Source organism: Vidua macroura, chromosome 26 (genome assembly GCF_024509145.1).
Source record: "Vidua macroura isolate BioBank_ID:100142 chromosome 26, ASM2450914v1, whole genome shotgun sequence".
Taxonomy (NCBI): domain Eukaryota; kingdom Metazoa; phylum Chordata; class Aves; order Passeriformes; family Viduidae; genus Vidua; species Vidua macroura.
Window position 1 is genome coordinate 3,263,989 of NC_071596.1, and position 20,166 is coordinate 3,284,154.

The 20,166-nt window shown below is 40.6% G+C and overlaps 1 protein-coding gene across 7 annotated transcripts in view; it reads right to left on the reverse strand.

Annotated features, from left to right (window-relative positions):
* The window catches only part of MYO9B (myosin IXB), a 44,367-nt gene that overhangs the window by 23,134 nt on the left and 1,067 nt on the right, over positions 1-20,166 (reverse strand). For all 7 annotated transcript variants that reach the window (XM_053999213.1, XM_053999212.1, XM_053999211.1 and 4 more), the window contains exons 2-11: positions 15,839-15,947; positions 12,309-13,202; positions 4,218-4,312; positions 2,892-2,954; positions 2,668-2,767; positions 2,428-2,528; positions 2,087-2,216; positions 1,527-1,616; positions 1,167-1,283; positions 753-887 (exon numbers count right to left, since the gene is read on the reverse strand). In XM_053999213.1, the coding sequence (XP_053855188.1) occupies positions 753-887; positions 1,167-1,283; positions 1,527-1,616; positions 2,087-2,216; positions 2,428-2,528; positions 2,668-2,767; positions 2,892-2,954; positions 4,218-4,312; positions 12,309-13,145 (1,668 nt within the window). In that variant the 5' untranslated portion in view covers positions 13,146-13,202; positions 15,839-15,947. The remainder of the gene's footprint in view (positions 1-752; positions 888-1,166; positions 1,284-1,526; positions 1,617-2,086; positions 2,217-2,427; positions 2,529-2,667; positions 2,768-2,891; positions 2,955-4,217; positions 4,313-12,308; positions 13,203-15,838; positions 15,948-20,166) is intronic.

Sequence of the window (20,166 nt, forward strand, 5' to 3'; positions counted from 1 at the left end):
AACAGGGACCTCAACATTATGTTTACACACAAAGTTTGGATGTTTGGCAATTTTATTTTCTTTAAAATGCTTGCCTAAAGTTGTTGACAAAGTACCACATACTAGAGAATGACTCCTTTCAGCAGTGACCTGAGAAGAACACTTCTGCAAAAAGCAGAAAAAAACCAAGTCTGGAGCAAACCCCCCTCCACAACCCAGTCTGTACAGTCCAGGTGCAGGACCTGCTGGCTCCTGCAGCACTCAGAGTGCTCTGGCAGATGACAGCACCTGCAAACCAGTCAATCAACACATGCCAGTAATACCAGGAGTTCAGAACCACTGCCAGGATCACAGCTGTATCCCCTAAATGCAGTTGGGTGGGAGAAGCAGCAAAGACTGGTTATTAAATACTTACAGACTGATAAAAGTAAGAGAAGCTGTTTCCCAACCATTTAAACAAAAACACCTGAATCCAACCCCTCACCTACAGACTTCCAATACCAAAGTTCACAGTTTTAGCTGACTTCTGTCTGGGATCACCTGAACCTTATCTTAGTTTTTGCAGTCAAGCAGAAACTTAGTGCCAGCCCTCTGAAGAAAGACCCCATTAGTACAAGAACAAGCAATAGTGAAAGAAGAAATTTTAAAAGTAAAGACTTTCAGAAATATTCAAGCAATTATGCCATGGGATTTTGCAGAGTAAAGGCTAAGTTTGCATAATACACAAACACTTGATAAAAACAGGTTTCACTTCAGCCACTCTCATTTCTTACCTGCTCCAATTTGAAAATGTGCTGATTGAAATAATACTGAAGTTGCTCATTTGCATAATTTATACAGAACTGCTCAAAACTGTTGGTTTCAAAATCTTCAAATCCAAAAATATCAAGTACACCAATAGACAGGCACTAAAAGAAGATGCAGAAATCTAGTTACCAATCTGTCATACAGTGCCTTAACCCCCACAGAAACATTCCAGAAAGCAGTGCAGTCTGTGCTGAAAGATTTTAAATATTTAATAGTTCTGCCTACTGTGAATACAGAGATTATTAAATACTACCAGGAAATTTACCACGGGTGTGGGAAATATTTAAAATTAATCCCAGATATCACAACACATCATCTCTAGCATTGACTGTTAGGTCCAAACATACAACTGCCTGCAAAGACTTGGTTTTGTTACTTACTGTAACAGATTCCTCCATGTCCTTCTTGTTAAGGAGTGCATGATTGATTCGCAGAACAATCCAGTCAAACAGAGCACTGTACAAGGACTTGGCCATGGAATCACGAGCTGTTATTGCCTGCAGATCAAACAATCTTCAGAATTTCGTTTAAAATAATAATCATTTCTGTTCCAAACCAGTGTCCCCCACAGGTTACAACCCCAGCAGAGATAAATAAAACCACAATTTGCCTTTTATTCACACTTCTAACTTTCCAACCATCCCTCACAAAATGTGGAAGTGCACCAAAATAGCTTTTTTTAATCCAAAAAAGCAAGTTTCAGTTATTTAAAATCACTCTACAAATGCTTTTTTACTCACCTCATTGAGACTATATGGCAAAATAAGCTTATCATTAGCAGTCACAGTTTTTCTTTTTGTTAGCACTTCTACCAGGATTTCCCGTTTAACCTTCAAAACAGGAGAGAACAAGAGCTGCTGTCACCATGAAGCTCCTCAACGAGTTATTTGACTGCAGCAGTGGACATACAACTTCTTCAGAGAAGCTCTTTGACAACAGCCACATTTATCATCCATCAGTAGCTTTACAAGTCCTACAACTTGTTTAAATTATCCTGTTTACATTCATTCAGATGTTTCCCTGTGGTGGCAAAGAACACACCTACACTAAATCTATTCTTGCTCATCTCTGTGATTGGTGAGTCAACAAATTCTATTTCCATCTCTAACCCCAATAATCTCACTAATTTCATGTTCCACTCTCACAAGATAAATTTTGTGGAAGTATCACAAAGGAGATTTAGATACAGCAATTGGGATATCTGAGTGAAATGCTGAGGTAGAACACGATAAACACCTGTTTGTCATGTTTGTACACCTGTTTGTGTATCACACATTCATGCAAAAGAGAAATACTCTACTTTCAAGAGCTGGGAAAGAATGTCCAACACTTCAGGAGGTCCCACGTCCAACCCTTCATCCCGACCTGTGGCTTTCTTCTTGTATGTGACATTGCCCAAATACAGAATAGCTGAAAGTATTGAAAAGATCCTAAGGAAGAAAAATTGAATTTTGTCAGAATTTTTCTTAAGAGAGTTCATTATGACAGGTCAGCAGACCTAATCCTGCCTCAAGAATTAGTCTGTAAGCTCTCAAACACTCAGCTCTCCCCGTTCCCTACAGAACTACTTTGATCCCAACTGCTCACTGCAAGCCATGAACAATAACTGCCAGTAACAAAAGCTCACAGAATTCCACTTACTGTTTCTTTGTTGCTGAAAGGAAGCCAACCATCTCCATGGCTTGTTTCAATCTCTCAAATTCATGTCGGAGATCTGCCCCATCTTCAATTTTCAAGTTATGCTGCAAAGAGAAATCAAAAAAAAAAGGCAAAGAGTGAAACCCAAACGTCAAAAAAAAGCCCAGTATAATCTAGTCTCCTTCCTTTCATCTTTGAACACACAGACAACCCTTATCAATGCATTGTTAAATCACAGATTACCTGGTTGAGGTAGAAATAATCTTCAGGTTGCTTGAGGTGAAATTCTTTACGCTCTTCCTCATTGACTCCAAGTAGCAAATAATAAAAGACATGGTAGTTCCTGCAAAGTCAATGCATTTCTCTCATTAAAATATAGTGGATTTTCTTTTATTCTATATAATTCAGATGCTCTTAAACTGCTACATTAATTTTAACTCTCTTGGAAAACTATATTTCTCTCTTACCTTTCATCTTTTTCTTGAGAAACCAGACGAGATTTTTCAAGCAGGTATTTTTCAACCACAGCCCTAAGGAGGCACAGAAAATGAAATAAGCATGAGGGCAAAAAGAAAAGACCTCAGAAAACATCAGACAGCAACTGCCAAGAGAGTTCAAATAATGAGATCTGCACTAGAATGTGCAAGAGAATAGCTTAGACACTACTTTAAATCTAAAGCAAGAATTTCAGTAGGCCCTATATTGTGACAGGAACACAGAAATACCCAAGGAACACCTCTCTGCAGTGCTTGGGTTTAGTGCAGATAACTTAAAACAGGCAGACCAAGCAAGGAAAGTGCTGTTGAAAATTGCCACCAGAAGCAAGACCCACAGAATGGTAACAATGTGCTCTCCTGAAAAATTAACACTTATCTCACAAGGCATGCCAAGGCAAGAGCCCAGAAATATCCCAGATATCTGCCTGATTCTCATCCCAATAAATCTGCTGGATTTTTATGTCAGTGAAGACATCAGCCCAGAATGGAAGCCAGCCAGCAAACCCCCTATAGAGTGACAAAGTAACCTAAACAATAATTCCAAGTCCTTGACAAGGGGTACAAAGATTAAGGACAAAGTTTGAGCACCTTTTCCTCAGGCTGAAGACAAAACAAGTGTATTCAAATTGTACCAATCTCCTGAACTAGTGTGACTGAGTCCGAAAATATGTTAAATTTGTTCAGAATCATGCTCAAGGCACATGTGACACAGAGTTCCCAGCCACTCATGTTATTGTAAATGAGAAGAAATCCAAAGAAAAGAAACACTGGAGCAGCAAGGTCAGGGATTGCTCATGACACCCCACAGTCCCTCAGAACCAGCAAATGTAGGCATTAAATATCTCGTGTTTTAAGACCTTCAGATATAAGCACACACATTTGATTAAGTAATTTCATAGCTTTCTTTATCTCTCTAGCTGATGTTTAAATTGTTTCTTTAAAATGGCTTCCTCAAATCTATTTCACTTCTCTCCACTCCTCTTAAAAATTCAGATCTTCTGTTTTTAAATGCAAAATGGAGAGGGTAGGGGGTGTTATGCAAAAGCCTCCATTTACCATGAAGGTAAAGATACAGCAGCAGATCCTTAACATGAGCAAGCTGTACAGCAAAGTCAGAATATGGTGCATCACCTGACAATTCCACACAGCTCAGTTTACAGAATCTTAAACTCCACAGCACCAAGCTATTTTCATATGAGCAGAGCTTCAACAAGGCAGCATTTTATGTACAGCAGAGGCTTCCCAGTTCCTAAAAGCACAGAGACCACCCCCAGAATCAGCTCACCCTGTACTTACCCCCGGACAATACCATTCTCTAAATAGTTGACTTGAATGAACTTCCCAAAACGACTGGAGTTATTGTTATGTGCTGTTTTTGCATTTCCAAATGCCTGCAATAAAGCAAAATGAGTTAATTTTCAAACTAAATATGTCAATGCACAGCTTCCCAAGCTCTTCTGTTCATTGTTCAGATTCCTGTTGGCTCCAGAATAAATGGGAATACTGGGGAAATTGCAGCACACAAAGAGCAAAAAGGCAGCCTAGGAAGCCCCCATGTTCCTCACAGAACTGTATGTGTACATTATTTCACCCCTGCAGTAATAGTGGTGGGACTGAGGGAAGGGAATAACACTTTTAGATATTTTCAGGAGTACAGCACAGGTAACCACGGGTAGAGAGTGCAAATCAGCCTCAATCAGTAACAATGAGGACCTCAGCAGTGTGAAGACAGCACAACCACCATGAAATCACCTCTTCCATACAAAAGTCACAAACCACATCCTATTCCCCCATGTATTGCTACCATGGAAAAAAAATCACATTAAACATTTAAACACAACTTTTCTTCAAGAGAGACAGAACATTAATATCTCATTTATAAAGCTAGCCCAGGGATTTTCAAAGTTATGTAGCCAAAAAAACAGGAAAAGAACAAACAAACAAACAAACAAAAAATTTTGGTTTACAGAACAACTCATTGGGCAGCTACTCAGCTACACAACACTGAAAAATGGAGTTTTATGATGAGGTGTTAGGAAAGAAAAAACAGATATGGCACAAACCTTAACTATGCATTTCTAACTCTTCTATCAGATTATGCTAATACACACATAACACAAAATCCTCTGCATGAGCCACACTTAACTACAAAGGAAACATTATATGTAAAAGTCCAGTACCATTAGTTATTGGGAATGTCTTTATCAACTCTTAACCACGTGTTCCAAGGGGAAGGGAAGCTTGTCACCTTTCTACCAGACAGCATCTAAAGAAGGAAACCTCCCCAAAATGCAATTACTGCTCGGGGGAGACTATGCCAGCAACTCCTGCCACAGATATTTCCTCTCAAAGCTCCAAGCAATGAAGTCCCCCATTAGGAAATCCTCTGCCCTAGTACAGAAGCCTTGTGAAATGATGTGTGGAATGATTGCACAGAGCTGTGTAATCTCTTCCTCCACACACACAGACACACTCGCTCCCACATCCGGAGCACGATGAGTGAGTGCACTGCACCCAGCTCAGAGCTGTGTGCACGTGGGAAATGGATTTGTAGAAAATGTTTAGAACTTGAGAGAAGGTTTACAAAGTATGTATTTGTATGTAAATGTTGAGATAAGAAAGGTTGATTTAGAAATGGTACGGAATAGGATAGATATTGAGAGATGTTGAGAGAGAAATGGAAATAGAAATAAGTTTTAAAGGATGGTTTTGTAAAAAAGATTAGATATTTTGGAGAAATAGAATTATGAAAGATGTATTGTATGAGGATTTATGAGGGGTAATTTTTTGAGAGTATTCAATTTTTTCTGTTCAAGAGGTTATTGATTTAAATAAATAGGCTGATTGGTTTTTTATGATAACTTCAGAGTGGTAGACGTTGTGGTTTCTATTAGAAACTTACTTTTATCTTCACTCCTTACTGGGATAACATGTCTATTTCTACAAATCCATTTCCCACATGTGTACACCCAGCCATGGTGTACACATCCAAACAGGGGCTATTTCCATGCAAAACATTGGCATTATCATTATCTGTATGTTGAAAGTCTTCCTTTCTCTTCTGGTTTTGGTTTTACTTTTTTTTCAAAGTACCTTAAGGGTTTCAGCAGCGCTGCAGTGGAACTTTTGACCCATTAATTCCAGACCAGTTTCTCCAAGCTCTCCCACAAGCAGATTTCCACCACTATCTGCGTTTAGAGGACCTGAAACACTTCCTATACACTGGGAGAACGTCCACAATTCTTCAGGCAACTGTTATTCCTGACCTAAAGGAAGAAGCTCAAGGAGCTTTTCCTGTGCAGAGTAACTGTACTGCAACTCCAGAAAAATCAACAGGCTTCAGTAGGGAGAGGATTTGTATTCAGAAGCGCTCACAGATGGCTGAGGGGAGAGGATTTGTATCCAGAAGTGCTCACAGATGGCTGAGGCTGAGCTCCAGCTCTGGATTTTCCAAGACCACACCACACACGTCACAGTGCCAACAGCATCCCCACTCAGATTTTTCAAAGCAAGCATTGCCCAGCCACCAATATTTCTTTGCAGCATTTATCCACCAATGTATCACCCAGATTTCCCTTTTTTAGAGCCCATTTTGCATGAATATGCATAAAATCCAGCCCAGCTCCTTGCAGTTGCCAACCCAGCAGTGAAAGTCCCGTGACATCAGCACAGTGAATTGTCAGTAACTCAAACCCCTCTTCCTCTCCAGGACAGTGGCTCAGCTCCTGCTCTCTGCAGAACACCATCCAACTTCCCACTCTGGGCTTTGGGAAATCTGCTACAGTGAACTTTGCCAGGCTACAGAGCAATGGACTTACAAAATGATCCCAGAAAACATTTTTATAAAGTTTTCCAACTTCAGCCGCCAGTTAACTATCAGTTATGTCCAAGAAGCCAAATCACAGTACAGCTAAATTTGCAACATTATTTTTTATTAATAAATATTTTTGGCATTATAGAGTTAAGAAATCCCATAACTCAGGCTTCCTGAAAAACTTTTCTTAGTGATTACTCATGTAAGCAATGAATACAGTTTAAAACTAAAAGCTCTTATGATCTCATGTGTCTGGTATTTAGTCAAAGCACACAGCAAATTCTTAAAAGCTGATCTAATATTAACAGTTTTTAGGAAAGTTTTAATGTACCCATTTCCTCAGAAAAGCCTTTAACATCTACAGCTTTTTAAAGAACATTCCAAGTCAGGTAACATTCTGGGTGGGGTTTTTTTTTTGTGACGTTTAACTTTAAGGACTGTTGCCATGTTCTTCAAAATACTTTGAAGAGGTCAAAATAAATTCACAAGAAAATTTCAGCTAAAGATAATTAATCCTTTATACAAACAAACCCATTCACTGTTTTCCCTTGTGAGTCCATGAGAAGACAAAACCAAAAAACTAAAACTAAATCACTGCAATGTGCAACACCAGCTGAATAAAACAGGGTGAGTCAAAAATAGAGCAACGGTAGCAGGAATCAGAGCTGGGATAGCCTATTCTGGGAGGCAGGAAGTCATTCTACCATCCTCTTACCTTGGAATGCAAGAGGCAGAAACTGGAGCCTGACACTTAAATCTCTTACAACAGGGATAGATATAAAAGTATGCAGAAAATCACCAGATTCTCCTTTTATTTGTTAAAAAAAACCCCAACAAAATCCCAACACCCGCGCACATACTCCAAGCATGTACCTCAGGAACACAACAAAAATCTCATTGAATTGTTTCATAAGAATTGCCAAAATCTGAAAAAGCTATTGGGAGTTTGAGGTAAACCACTCAGCTCCATGGCAGAACCAGTCCTGCACACAGACCCAGCTTCCAATGTGCCAGAGGACAGGGGAGACTCCAATTCCACACCCTGGCAGTGTCCTGGGGAAAGGACTCCTTCAGGGCTGAGCTTGGTTTCACTTAACTCGGTTTAAGTGGTCCTTACAACCATGCTGTGAAGTATCCACTCACCAACAGGAAATTCAGGGTAATTCTGCAACTCCTCCTGCCGGGGGATGTCCTGGGAACTCCAAGCAATCCCCCTGGCAGGACTGAATGAAGAACAAGGTGATTTTTCCCCAAGAGGAAAAGCAGGCAACATGACATTTCTACCAGAAAAACCAGTGCCATGCAAGCAAATGGAAAAAGAAGTTCCATTCCTCCTCTGATTAGGTTTCTTAAAGCAAACCCATGCAGATAATGGCTGCAAAACAAGCACCTTCCCTGGAACAGAGCAGGCTGCACCACAAGGTGCATGTGCAGGCTTTTGATGCCTCAGGTTTGAGCTTTTCTATTTTTCACATTCTGTGCTGCTTTAGTGTGTGGCTCTGGGCTTCATATGAAGGGATGGTGAGCTCTCTGCACAGAGCAGGGAGACAAAACAATTCCTGCTCCAGCTGGGGACCAAGGACAAATGATCCAAATCTCAGGCCCAAGAGCACAAACAACGTGGAATGAAGAGAGAAAAACAAGGATGGGACTGCATGGGCTGGAGCTGGAATTGGACAATGAACTCCAATATGCAAATGGAGCAGAACTGATCACAGTGAGAGCCCCCGTGAGCGCTCGTGCATTTTGTGACAATTTTGGTTCACCTGGGGTGCAGCCCTGGCTGGGCTCTTGTGCTGCCCAAGGTGGATCCATTGAGGCCTTTTAATAAATCCCTGCTTTATTCTTTAGCTCTGTCCAGTCTCTGTTCTAGAGCAGCCTGCACAAGGCATCACTTTGATGGCAAATAGAAATGAAAACCAGAGCTGAAGTTCCACTGAGCTTCAGCCCCTCTCATCCCAAAGCCACCAGCACAGTGGGCCTGTCATGAGGGAAACAGAGCTGGCAGCAAATTGCTCTGCTCTTTTCCACAGAACTGTAAAGCACAAAACTTGCTATGATTAAATTTTAGAAGTTTTTAAATCTGGTGAGTTCTAGAAAATCTGATCCGCCCCCGCCTGATTGTGCTGTCAATAATAATTCTTTTATAGAAGATCAATTAATAAAAGCTTCCTGCTGGAATTTCCATTTTATTTCGCCTTAATTCTTTCCAAAGACTGGTTCAGCATCACTGAAAAACCAAGAACACATCCAAATGGGAATAAGCAATGATTTACAAAATAATACATAAAGAATTATGACACTCCAAATATTTTCATCTGTCCCAACTCCTCTCAGCTCCCATTTCAGAGGGAAATGAACTTTCAGCACACTCAAAAAGTAACTGAAATTCTGTAATAAACAGGGGACACTGAGGGTTACAACTTAACAACAGACAGCCAAGGGAAGCTCTGCTGCCAGAAAACAAAGCTCCCACTCCCTCTGTTCTCTCACCACATGTTCCTGTCCCCTAACTCAATTTTCTGCCACTTTACTAAATTAGCTGGCTTGAAGAATAAGTGAACTTTAAGTTTCCAAAATAAATTCAGAGTCTTCGATAGCACACTATGCATTTTATAGCTGAAACATGCAGTTAAGCCATTTTTCCCTGATGAAAGGGAAATATAAATTTATTGGAAACTTCTTCAATGTGTATGGAAAGGTTTGTCTTATTTGAGACTATAAAATAAACAAAGGTTTGAGTCATTATTCCCAATTTGACCCAAATAATAATTCTCCAAGGTTCGATTCACTATTCCAAATTTGACCCAAATAGTCCCCAAGTGTAAATTTCTTCTTAGGATTTCAATCATAAGTAACTTGAACTTAGTCAATACAAGAAGGCAAAGCTTCAAGTCAGGGAACTGTATTTTAATTACTAAATTTAGAAAAGGTTGAAAACATTAGGAGTATCTTAAAACAGAGCTTATATTTATCTTCCCACCAGTTTTAAAGAAACTGGAGATGATCTCCCTTAGCCTGGAGGTACAATGAAAACAAAGAAGAAAATAACAAACCATAATCTGAGAGCAATTCCTATATAGGAGAGGCAAGTGAATGCCCATGAACTGTTAAAGACCAGCACAAAGCTCAGCTCTAGACACCACTGTCCAGGGAAGCAGCCTCCCTTCCTCATCCTTTTTCTCTGGAAAGCTGCAAGCAGTGCCAAACATAATCAGAATTATTGCAATTGATCTCTGCTTGTGAGCTCTCCTACAAGGAACCTTTCAAACAGCTCAAACGGCTGCTGGGATGGAGCAGGAAGTGTCAGAGGCTCAGAGCTGCCCCATGACCACTCTCCTCTCACAGCCCATGTGACAGCACTTGTGCTGATACCATGGTTCATTTTTAACTCCATTGTCTCAGCATCAGGGCTTCCATCTCTCAGATGTTTGGCAAAGCAACATCAAGCAACATTTAACATCAATTTTTTCATGATCCAGCTGTAACTCCATTCTTCAGTCTACAAATTGTAATCAAGGAGCAAAAACATTAAACATAGTTTATCTGTAAACTGTTCAGAGATATGAACTCAGATTAATCACCCAACTCAGAAACAAGACCCAGTAAGAAATATTTCTGTTCCCTAAGCATGAAAAGATAAAATCACAAATCCACCTCCATAACACCCTTATTGTGCTCACCCCTCTGTGCTAGAAACAGCTGCTTTAACCCCTTGAACTTTTACACAAGGTCAGCCTGCAAACAGCCCCATTTTACTTAGGCAGCAGAAGAGATAACTAAAATGAGGAAGTTTTGACCCAGAATGCAACCCACTTCTACATCACGGAAGTTTTTAGTCAAATATACATTTTCAACTTTGATGAAGATTCAGAATAAAACTTCAAAGTTAAACAGAGCGTTCTCAAATTGTCTGGGCACACTAGAATTGTTTGTGCAAAAACATCCCCAGAAGCAACCATTTAAGAAAAACTCCCCTGTAGCACTTTAGTTCCCTTCAGTAAAAACCCAAAATGAGTCACCACGGATGGATTTAGAAGTGACCAGCTCTAAGAGGAGTCTGCAGTCAGTTTAACTTCCACAAAGCAATGTAAGCTTTCTGTGCATCCCTCCCCAGGACCAAGAGTTGACTTTTTTTTTTTTAATTACGCTTAGTGACTGAAATTGGGAAACATGGAAGCTTCACTGTCAGCTGAATCAACCCTGATGCATCAAAACAGGAGAACTGGATTTTACCTCTCATGTTCTAAGCCTACCTCTTGGATGCACACTGAATTTACATGAACATCTCTTCAATTCTGAAAGACTATTTTCTCATGAAAAGTATTACTAAATGCTCGGTGGAAGTCTGAAGAAATTGTGGTACTTAACACAATCAGTCTTAACATAGAAAACCACAAATATCTCTTTATGAGCATGCCCAGCTTTACACAACAGCCGGCTTGTGACTCCAACAAAGTTATGAATTTTAGTTCTGAGCCCAGGAATACATGCATTTGTCACTCAGCAGACAAACAGGCATACAGGACTTTAAATCTTTGCCTGGTTTGACACAGCTGTACCAGGTATGTAGACAAGGATATGAAAGACTTAAATTTATCAAAGGCAGAGAGATCAGCTGATCAAACAGGGCTTTCCACTGTGACCCCTTCCTGTTTTCTGTTTAGAACTGCAAACTTGAACTCCAGCAACCAAAAAGCCTCAATTTTACTTCTTCTTTCAAGCAGCTGAAAGCAACACAAAAAAGAACTTGCATATATTCCTCATTCTTTACAGAAGAGCTTTAAAAAAAGCTTGAACTTTTTTTTATGAAGGAGTTACTACATTTGAAACTAAACCTAAAAATTACAATAATGGTCTTGAAGTTCTTTGCTGTTGAAGATTTTGTTATGGGTGAGCATTACATCCATCCACTCTTCTGGAGTTATTCCTTTAAGGGAGTAAAAGGCCTAACAAATCAGTTTAAGTTTATCCTGACATTACCTAATACAGGGCCAGCTGTATCCCCTTCTTCTCACATGTTTAATTTTGCTTTCTGTTGGAAATGCTGTAATAATTAAAAGCCAAAACAGACTCCCACTTTCTCCCCAACTAAAAATGTTGCTCTCTTCCACAAACAGCTGTAGAAATAACCCCCTCAAAAAATGAGTTCAGTAAAATGTTCACACACAAAGGCAGGATCACACCAAGCAGTTGAAGTTTCAGTGGAACAATACATATGAAAAATTTGCTTATGATTTGATTCAAATGCCATCAAAACTTTCAGATGGAAAACACAGGTAACCTCTGCCCCAGATTATTGGTGTTTAGTGGTGCAAAGTTAAGTCATATACAAATTACAAGCAACAGGAAGTCAAGTGAACATAATGAGGAAAATCAAATAGAAGCAGTCGGGTAACGCTGCCAAGCACCACTGCAGCCCAGTGACATTTAAACCTACACCAAGTGACAAGCCTAAACCAGTGACATTTTAAACCTAAACCAAGTAGGTGACTCAGAAGTAGCATTCAACAGAAGTTATTTGAAGTTTTTAAAACACAATTGCACAGAAGGCAACTTGAGCATGAATTTACCTCCAGCACTGGTCCAGCTCCCAGAATGGTTCTCTCCACACCACTGGCGTACCCTTTCTGGCTCAGTGCCGTGAGGCAGTGAATTAAGAAGTTTGTGCTTTGGGTTTTCCCAGACCCACTTTCACCTGATATAACGATGCACTGATTAACATGTTTTTTAAGCATTGTGTGATAGGCCACATCAGCAATGGCAAAAATATGAGGCTCCAACTTCCCAAGCTGATGGTTCTCATACATCTTGACATACTTGGGGTTATAAATGGGCAGGAACTTGAAGGGGTTAATTGCAATCAGGATACTTCCTGCGTAAGTGTAGATTCTGTGCTTTAGGAAGCGGCACTTGAGATTCTCCAGGAGCGTTGTCTCCGTCAGGTTGGGCAGATTGCAAAGGTCATCAAAGTCCTCCTGGTGCCAGGGCAGAAAACCCCTCTCCACCAAGCGCCGGGCATCCGTCTCCTTGGAGAGCAGCTGCATCTGCACGTACTTGATGGTGCCATCAGTGTTCCTTTCCTGCAGGAGGAAGTAGTACCCATCCTGCTGCGGGTGCTCGTCCTGAGCGCGGCGAGGCCAAAGCAAAACCCTGTGCACGGGAGAATCATTTATGTCAAGTACCCATTCTTCTCCACCTGATTCTTTCACCTCCACGAGCACATAATGTTTGGAGACATCCAAGTTTAAGATGTTAATCACATCCTTGATGACATCTGATGACGTACTGTCCTTGGTTGCTGTCACTTTGCAGCAGGGAGCACTTTCTGTTGAGAGCTGGGGGTAAATATGAAGATTATAGGCTGCCTTTGCCTGGCAAACTGCACTGTCAGCATCTTTTAAACTCATTCTGTCCCCAGATGGGCTTCAGTCTTCCACCCCTGCTTAATATGCAGTGCCCATTGTCTGAAAAAAAAGAAAAATGAAAAAAACCAGGTGTTAAGAAGTGTGTACAACAGGTATCAGGGCAAGGTGTTATTTTCTGCAGGATGAGAATACAGTTATTACATAGTGCATTTGTTCTTTAATAACTTACTATCAGTGATATTATTTCCAGCAGCCTGTTTGGGATATCCTATGGAGTGGAGAGCTGCCACAGCACCCAGACTCCTTTCACTGTTCCTTCTGGTCCCATGCCACCCCTTCCTCCCTGTCATGGCACTCAAGAATTCATACAGCCAATGCAAAACAAACCAGGAGCAATGTCCAAACTAAAACGTCCTTGTTTCCCCAGGTCAGTTTTAGCCCAGATACTTTCCTTGACTTGGTCCACATAAACATTTATCCACCCTCCCACAGAAACTCTTCCTTAAAGCTGCACCAGCAGCTTGAGGCAGAAACAGGATTTGGTCACTTCTTAATTCAGCAGTGATGGTTTAGAGCAGCCATGAGCTATGGCAGAGGGATCAGTGCATGAATAGACACAAGGAAGAAAATGGTTCTGACACAGAGACCCACTGTATTTTTTTCCCCTTATTTTCCCTAACTGAGCTCTTGCCATGAGAAGTACAAGACAGGTAGAGCACCTACCCCACTGAGCTTTCAGGAAGCAGAGCCCCCAGCTGCCTGGAGCAGACAGTGCCAGCTCCTTCTAACACACCAGAGAGATCTCCTCAACACAGGTCATTTACACAGCCAAGAGACTGCTCATTCCACTTGAGTGAACCACATCCTTGCTACAGAGGGGGTGAACATGACTTTTATCTTCCATTTTAGGCAACAAAGTAAAGTTAAGTCTTATTGCAACTACTTTTCAGCAGTAAACAAGACCCGAAATAACTCACTTCATTCACAAGCCCTTGTGCCCATCACATCAACTCCTTCCTCACTGGGTTCAGGAACCTCATTCACACATCTCCAAAAATCATTCATCACGATGCCTTTTTCCTCCCTTCAGCCTTGGTGCAGGCCAGATAACTCCAGCCTATCAACAACCTCAGAAGCCACCTCTTCCTCACTGCCAAGTTAAAAGTCTCTAGACTCTGCTACCATCTGTGCCTTCATGAGTGATTTTCCTCTCATCTGCAGTTTGGTGCCCCCAGGTCACCAGGACTAAGTTTGCCCATGCTGCTTTAGCTCCACAGCTCCTTTGCTTATCAAGGGGTACTAAAGAAGAAAGATAATGAAGTACCCCTTTGTTTTAGCAGTCTGTAAAACTTCATACTGAGAATAGCAGTTCAATTTTTGCTTCAAGAACAAAGTTTTCTAATTATACACTGACATGGCAAATTCATTTGAAAAAAAAAAAAAGAGGAAAGAGGCAGAGAAATGCCAAAGAAGTTACTTTCTGCCACTAAACAACTGCACAGGAACTTGCACAAGGCCACAGAGAGTAATCATTTCAAATTAAAATCAGTAGAGTTGGAGGCTTTTAGCTGCCACTTCCACTGCAAGTAGTGAATCACTTCACAGAACATATGACATAGCTGTGGCTCATGAACAGCCTCTGAGGAGGGAGCTGTGCTTTCAGGGACCCTGCACAGACAGCTTACAGCAGACACTGCCACACAAGCTGGATCATTTGTAGTGGCTACTCATCAAAAGGAAAGCTGAATAAGCCACAGATGGCAAGACAAACCACAAAACATCTCTGATCAAACTGTATGATCCACCCAAAAATGTTTTTCCCAATTAAATGTCATTCTCTGTTCATTAAGGAGGGCTGGTTCCAAGAACTAGGCCATACAAAAGGCTGCAGCAGTGAGCTCCAAATGCCCTCTCCATTTCCTGTAATTAGCACTGACCAGTAAAGAAGTCTGAAGCACCTTTGAAGTAATTAAGCAAGTGTTAAGCATTCTTAATATATAAAGGCTCAAACCTTGACACAAAGTAGAATGTGCAGCAGACTGCTGCTCATGGGGAAGACCCACCTGAGCACAGACAGAAAAACAGAACAGCAACCATTTTCCTCTGCAGCTACTCAGCCAGTTCAAGGGACACAGCCTTTTGCAGACTTCCTTTTTTCACCCCCCCAAGCAATTCGTTTCAGACACACAGTCTGCTGAGTTACAGGAAGTCCCCTCAGTAAGCATTTTGGCCAAAACAGCTCCCTAAAAAACACTGCACCAGCTTTTTGCCAGCACAAGAAGAGCTGAACCTCAGCGCTGACCTGTGACTTTACTAACACACATTTCCTAACCTTGTCCTGTGTCAGCCACCAAAATTTGGGACATTGCTCAAGATCCCTGCTCACACTTCCCAAAGGGGAAATCAGAGTGCAGATGCCACTTCTCTACAAGTGACAAACCCAAGGCCATTAGAGCCAGTAGTGACAAACCCAAGCCATTAGAGCCACACTGCTCAAGTATGTACGACTGGAAAATTCAATTTTTCCATCTGAGAATGTCCAGATATTGCAGAGATTTGAGGAAAACCTGCTGGTCCCCTAGTATTTGTGATTTTCTTAGAAAGTCAAATGTATTTGATGACAATACTGCTCTGAAAGAGACAGACCTCTGGCTTCTCACTAAACAATTTTTCAAGCTACAAATTAGAACATAAAAGCAAAAGAGCATTCACTGGACAGATTATAAATTGGTTACCTAATGAGTCCCAGTATTCAACTAAGGACAGGTATCTTCAAGCAATTGGAGGATGAGTTCCTAGTGAAGTTGGGTTCCTGGCATCAAAGTAAACATTTTCATGATGGTTCTAAAAAAAAAAAAAAGAAAAGAGTTACTGATAAAGAACATATCATGGAGAGATTGAGAAGGCAGCAAGTGAGCAAGAAGTTAAATCAATTATATAGTTCAGTAATATAGGAGCAAAAAACCAACTGCTTAACAAATTTCTGCTGAGTTTACAGACATATAACACTTCAACTTTATCCAAGAACCAGTCTATACCAGAGGGATGGAAGGGGAGCTATCCTGAAATAGGTTTGAAAGCATAGCAATGAATTATTTGAACATGGTATTCCACCATAGCTCCACAAGCATGCCAGTGAATGCAATCTCCAGATAAACATAAATTAATATTTTGTTAGACAGCCATATCACCCTTGTACTCAGAAGACACATGACCAACACAGCATCTAAAATAAATCCAAATTTCAGTTAAGGAGCTAAGGGCACCACCAACAAGAACAAACCTAAATTTGTTAGAAAATCCCCCCCTTAGAGCCAAACACTCTGCAAGCTTTGTCTGTGAGGAGCACACAGAGGACACTGTTATCAGGGGCAGTCCTTGCACAGGACCTGCAGTTGGGAACAATCACCAGGCTGGAGGACAAAGCCACAACACAGGGCACAGGCTGGAACTCGCAGCTAAACGAACTCAGGCAAACATAAGACATAAATATCAGCAGAAGGTTAAACTGCACTGCAAAAACTTAACTGACACCAATTAGGTCTGGTTGCCAAACCTCTTTTTAGAAAATCAGCCAGTCCCCAGTAACCAAGTTAATTAGAAGAGTTAATTACATACCACCCTCTTGTTTATGTCAAGACAGTCCAAAGAGATGATTGCAATGATTCCTTCTCATTTTATGATCTCTGATTTAGACAATTTTAAGCAATTGAAATATTTATGCAGTGTGATTTGGATCATCATGGAAGTACAAGCCTGAATTCAGGTGCAGAAAATACTGGAAGTAAAAGGAAAAATACAAGAAAGAAGGTAATACTGAAACCATACATGTCAGCAGGCAAACCCTGCAGGCCACCACTGCTGGGTTCTGTCTGCAGGTGGAAATTCTGCAGTTACCTCAAGTTCTTTCAATACCTTTTCTTATAAGAAATCCCTTTTCAATATACAGAAGAGGAAAAAAAAATCTGTAACTTTTTGCTCAGACAATTTTAGTAACAAAACCAAACCAGTCCAATTCTAGATGGTAATTTTGATGGTATTTTGTAAGGGTTTTCTAGACTACATTAAGCCAATTAATTTTTAATAGGCATTAAAGCCAATAGGGTCCAGTTGGTAACAGAGTGGAACTCCAGCAGAGAGCTTTGCCCCAATCAGTGCAGGGTATCTCTTTAGTTTAAATAAGGCCATAATTTGAAGCCACATATTTAGTCAATGAATCATGGTGAAGCTAAAAAGGGAAAGCTACCATTACAGCAAAATTGTTGAGGATGAACTGTATAATATTCCAGTTCATCACATTTTCATGTGCATTTCCACTGCTGCATTCCTCAAAGGGAAAGATTCCAGCTTTTCTCATTGCTCACCAAACAATTCTCAACACAAAAATGGAAATGAACCACAGGTACTTGGTCTCTGATATTCTTAAACACCAGAACTGCCAGTGACCATCCCCAAAAGAGACCAATCTGTCTGGTCAAATTGAAAACATTTAGCAATTTCAAAAATATTCAGCTATTACTGACCTTGATTTCCAAAGCAAGGAATTTCCAGCAAATCAGGCTACAGAGATACTTTAAAATTTCCAGAATTAACTGTGCAATTAACAGGTAAGGTAAAGATCCTTGTCCTACCTCATGTCATAAGGACAGGTACTGTTAATTGAGCATAATTGCTTTTAATTTTTTTCAGTATTCCAGTAATTTGTAGATTACTTGAAAATCACTTCAGGTTCTAGTCACGCTTCAATGTTTTCCTTGGTTATAAAAAATTCAGCTGGACTAAACAACTTCAGATCCTTGCTTTTCTTTAAAAACTCTTGGATTTTCTGCTCCAAAAGGAGGAGTTCTGAATGGACCACACAAAAATTACAACACATTTGTTACTACTCTTTGCAATCAACCCTGTGGGGAAGTTACTGCCCCAGAATGTCTGACAAAGGAGAAGCTGGGCTGCAATGTAGTGTAACACAGGAAAAAGTCAAAGAAATCACTTTTGTTACAGGCAGCTCCTTCTCAGTTACCTGCTCCTGGGACCCTGATCCCAATCCCCACCCTAAACCAGCCCTGATGCAGCCTCCACTTCCTCTGAATGACTCAAATGCACAATCTCACTTCAAAACACAGACATCTTATCAGGCTTTACAGTGATCTTAGATGTTATTAGCCTATAGAAGTGTGATGTCACAGAGTTACAGATGCACATGAGAGTATGATTCAGAAAATGTGGCCCAGCTGAGGAATCAAGGCAAAGCCACTGAAAGGCTCAGAGGTAAAGAATGCAAGCCAAAAGAACTTTGGGAGTCATTCTACCACCTTTTGTAGTTTTCTTATTTTTTTCCTTAACAGCACTACAGCTGTCAACAAAGGAAATAAAAGTTTCTCTGCTCTAATGTTGCATTTACACTGATGAGAAATTTTTTGAAGAAACTTTAGGCTGAACTTCTGTGTGAACAGAATGTACACATGTCAAAAATAGCTTTAAAAACACTTTTATTCTTTAGTATCAATGGTCTTTATAGAAAGGGCAGATTTTTCTGGAATCTGCATTGAGTTTCATTTGGTAATCAGAGGCACACAACACAATAAAGCCTTGATAAAAGCAACTCCACAAGCCAGGCTTAAGTCACTTGATACACCAAGAAAACACAACATTCTACAGACAAAACCTTTGAATTTTCATTTTGGGAAATAAATACATTCATATCCTTCCTATTAGGGAAAAAAAAACCTTATCAGCATCTCAGGCTTTACTTCTCCTTGATATTAGCATAAACAGGCCTTGCTTCTTAGAAACGTGACAAACACCTTCAGCCTTCAAATCCACAAAAAAATACTGAGCCAAAAAAACATTTTGTTGAATCAGAGTATTTCTCTCTTTTCCTTGACTGTTGAGACAGCCAATACTGTAGCATTTTTTAGGAATTCTTCCCTTTTAAAAGCCTAGGATATGCAAATCCTGCCCTTTGACCTTGTAGCTGAGGAAAGGCCATATTTAGCCTCAGTGTGCATGTGAGTCAAACATGTTATTCATGCACAGGATTATTCAAGAAGTCTAATGCTTGAATCACTATGGGTCAGAAAACTGTCTGCACAGAGCATTCCTTTCTAGGTGAACCTCGTTTAAATCTTTCATCAGCTGCATTTACCCTTCCTAAATTATTCAGTTCCATGGGCGTTTTGGGTTCCACAGAAAAGCCCAGACCTGGGAGTCCTCCCACTGGGAATGGACAGTTTGTGCAGGCAGCTGTCACTGCAGGAGCTGCAACATTCAACTTGTGAAAAAGCTTTTTGTTGAGACAAACGTTCAAGCACAGTAACAAAAAAAAAAAAAAAAAAAAAAAAAAAGCTCCAAACTGTCCAGTTCTACAAAACCAAACCACTTTGCATTACTGCAGTAACTCCCGAGTTTTATGTGAATAATTAAGGATTAAAGACTGAGGAAGTGGCCTCGGATGCATCATCCTGAAAAGCACAATGTTATTTGACTTCAGATGTAGGGCAGGCAGAACCCCACAGCAGTGCAAAGACAAAAAATACCCCAAGATGAACTGTTTTCTAAAATAAGCCACAGTGGATCTTGGAGCTAATATAAATATGCATTAAAAGCTCCCCAAGCTGCTTCCCCTACATTAAATGGATTTGTTCCTGACAAGATCCTGAGTTAAAGACACCCAGGGCTCACTAAAACTTGCTGGGTGTGACACCAACATCCTAAACCGGAATGCAAGGTTACCCCACGCTGTTACTTTAGGGCAAGTTCTTCAGCCCTGGATTCCAGCTAACAGGCCTGAAATCAAAGAGCTCCTAATTACCCATGACAAACTTATTTGCAAACAGCCTGGCAGACGCACCGATACCGATCCACCTCTAGGAGTACCGTGGGAGGATGCTGATGACATCTTTGAAAGGCTAATTGCATCTGCCAGCAGCCTGAGATCATCTCCAGCCCTTTGTCCGCTGCCACCCATTTCCAGAAGGTGAAATCAAAGAATGCTGAGCTCGTTTGCACCCAAAGTGCTTCTCGCTTTTCACAAACACGAATTGCAAATAAAGCTGGGCAAGAA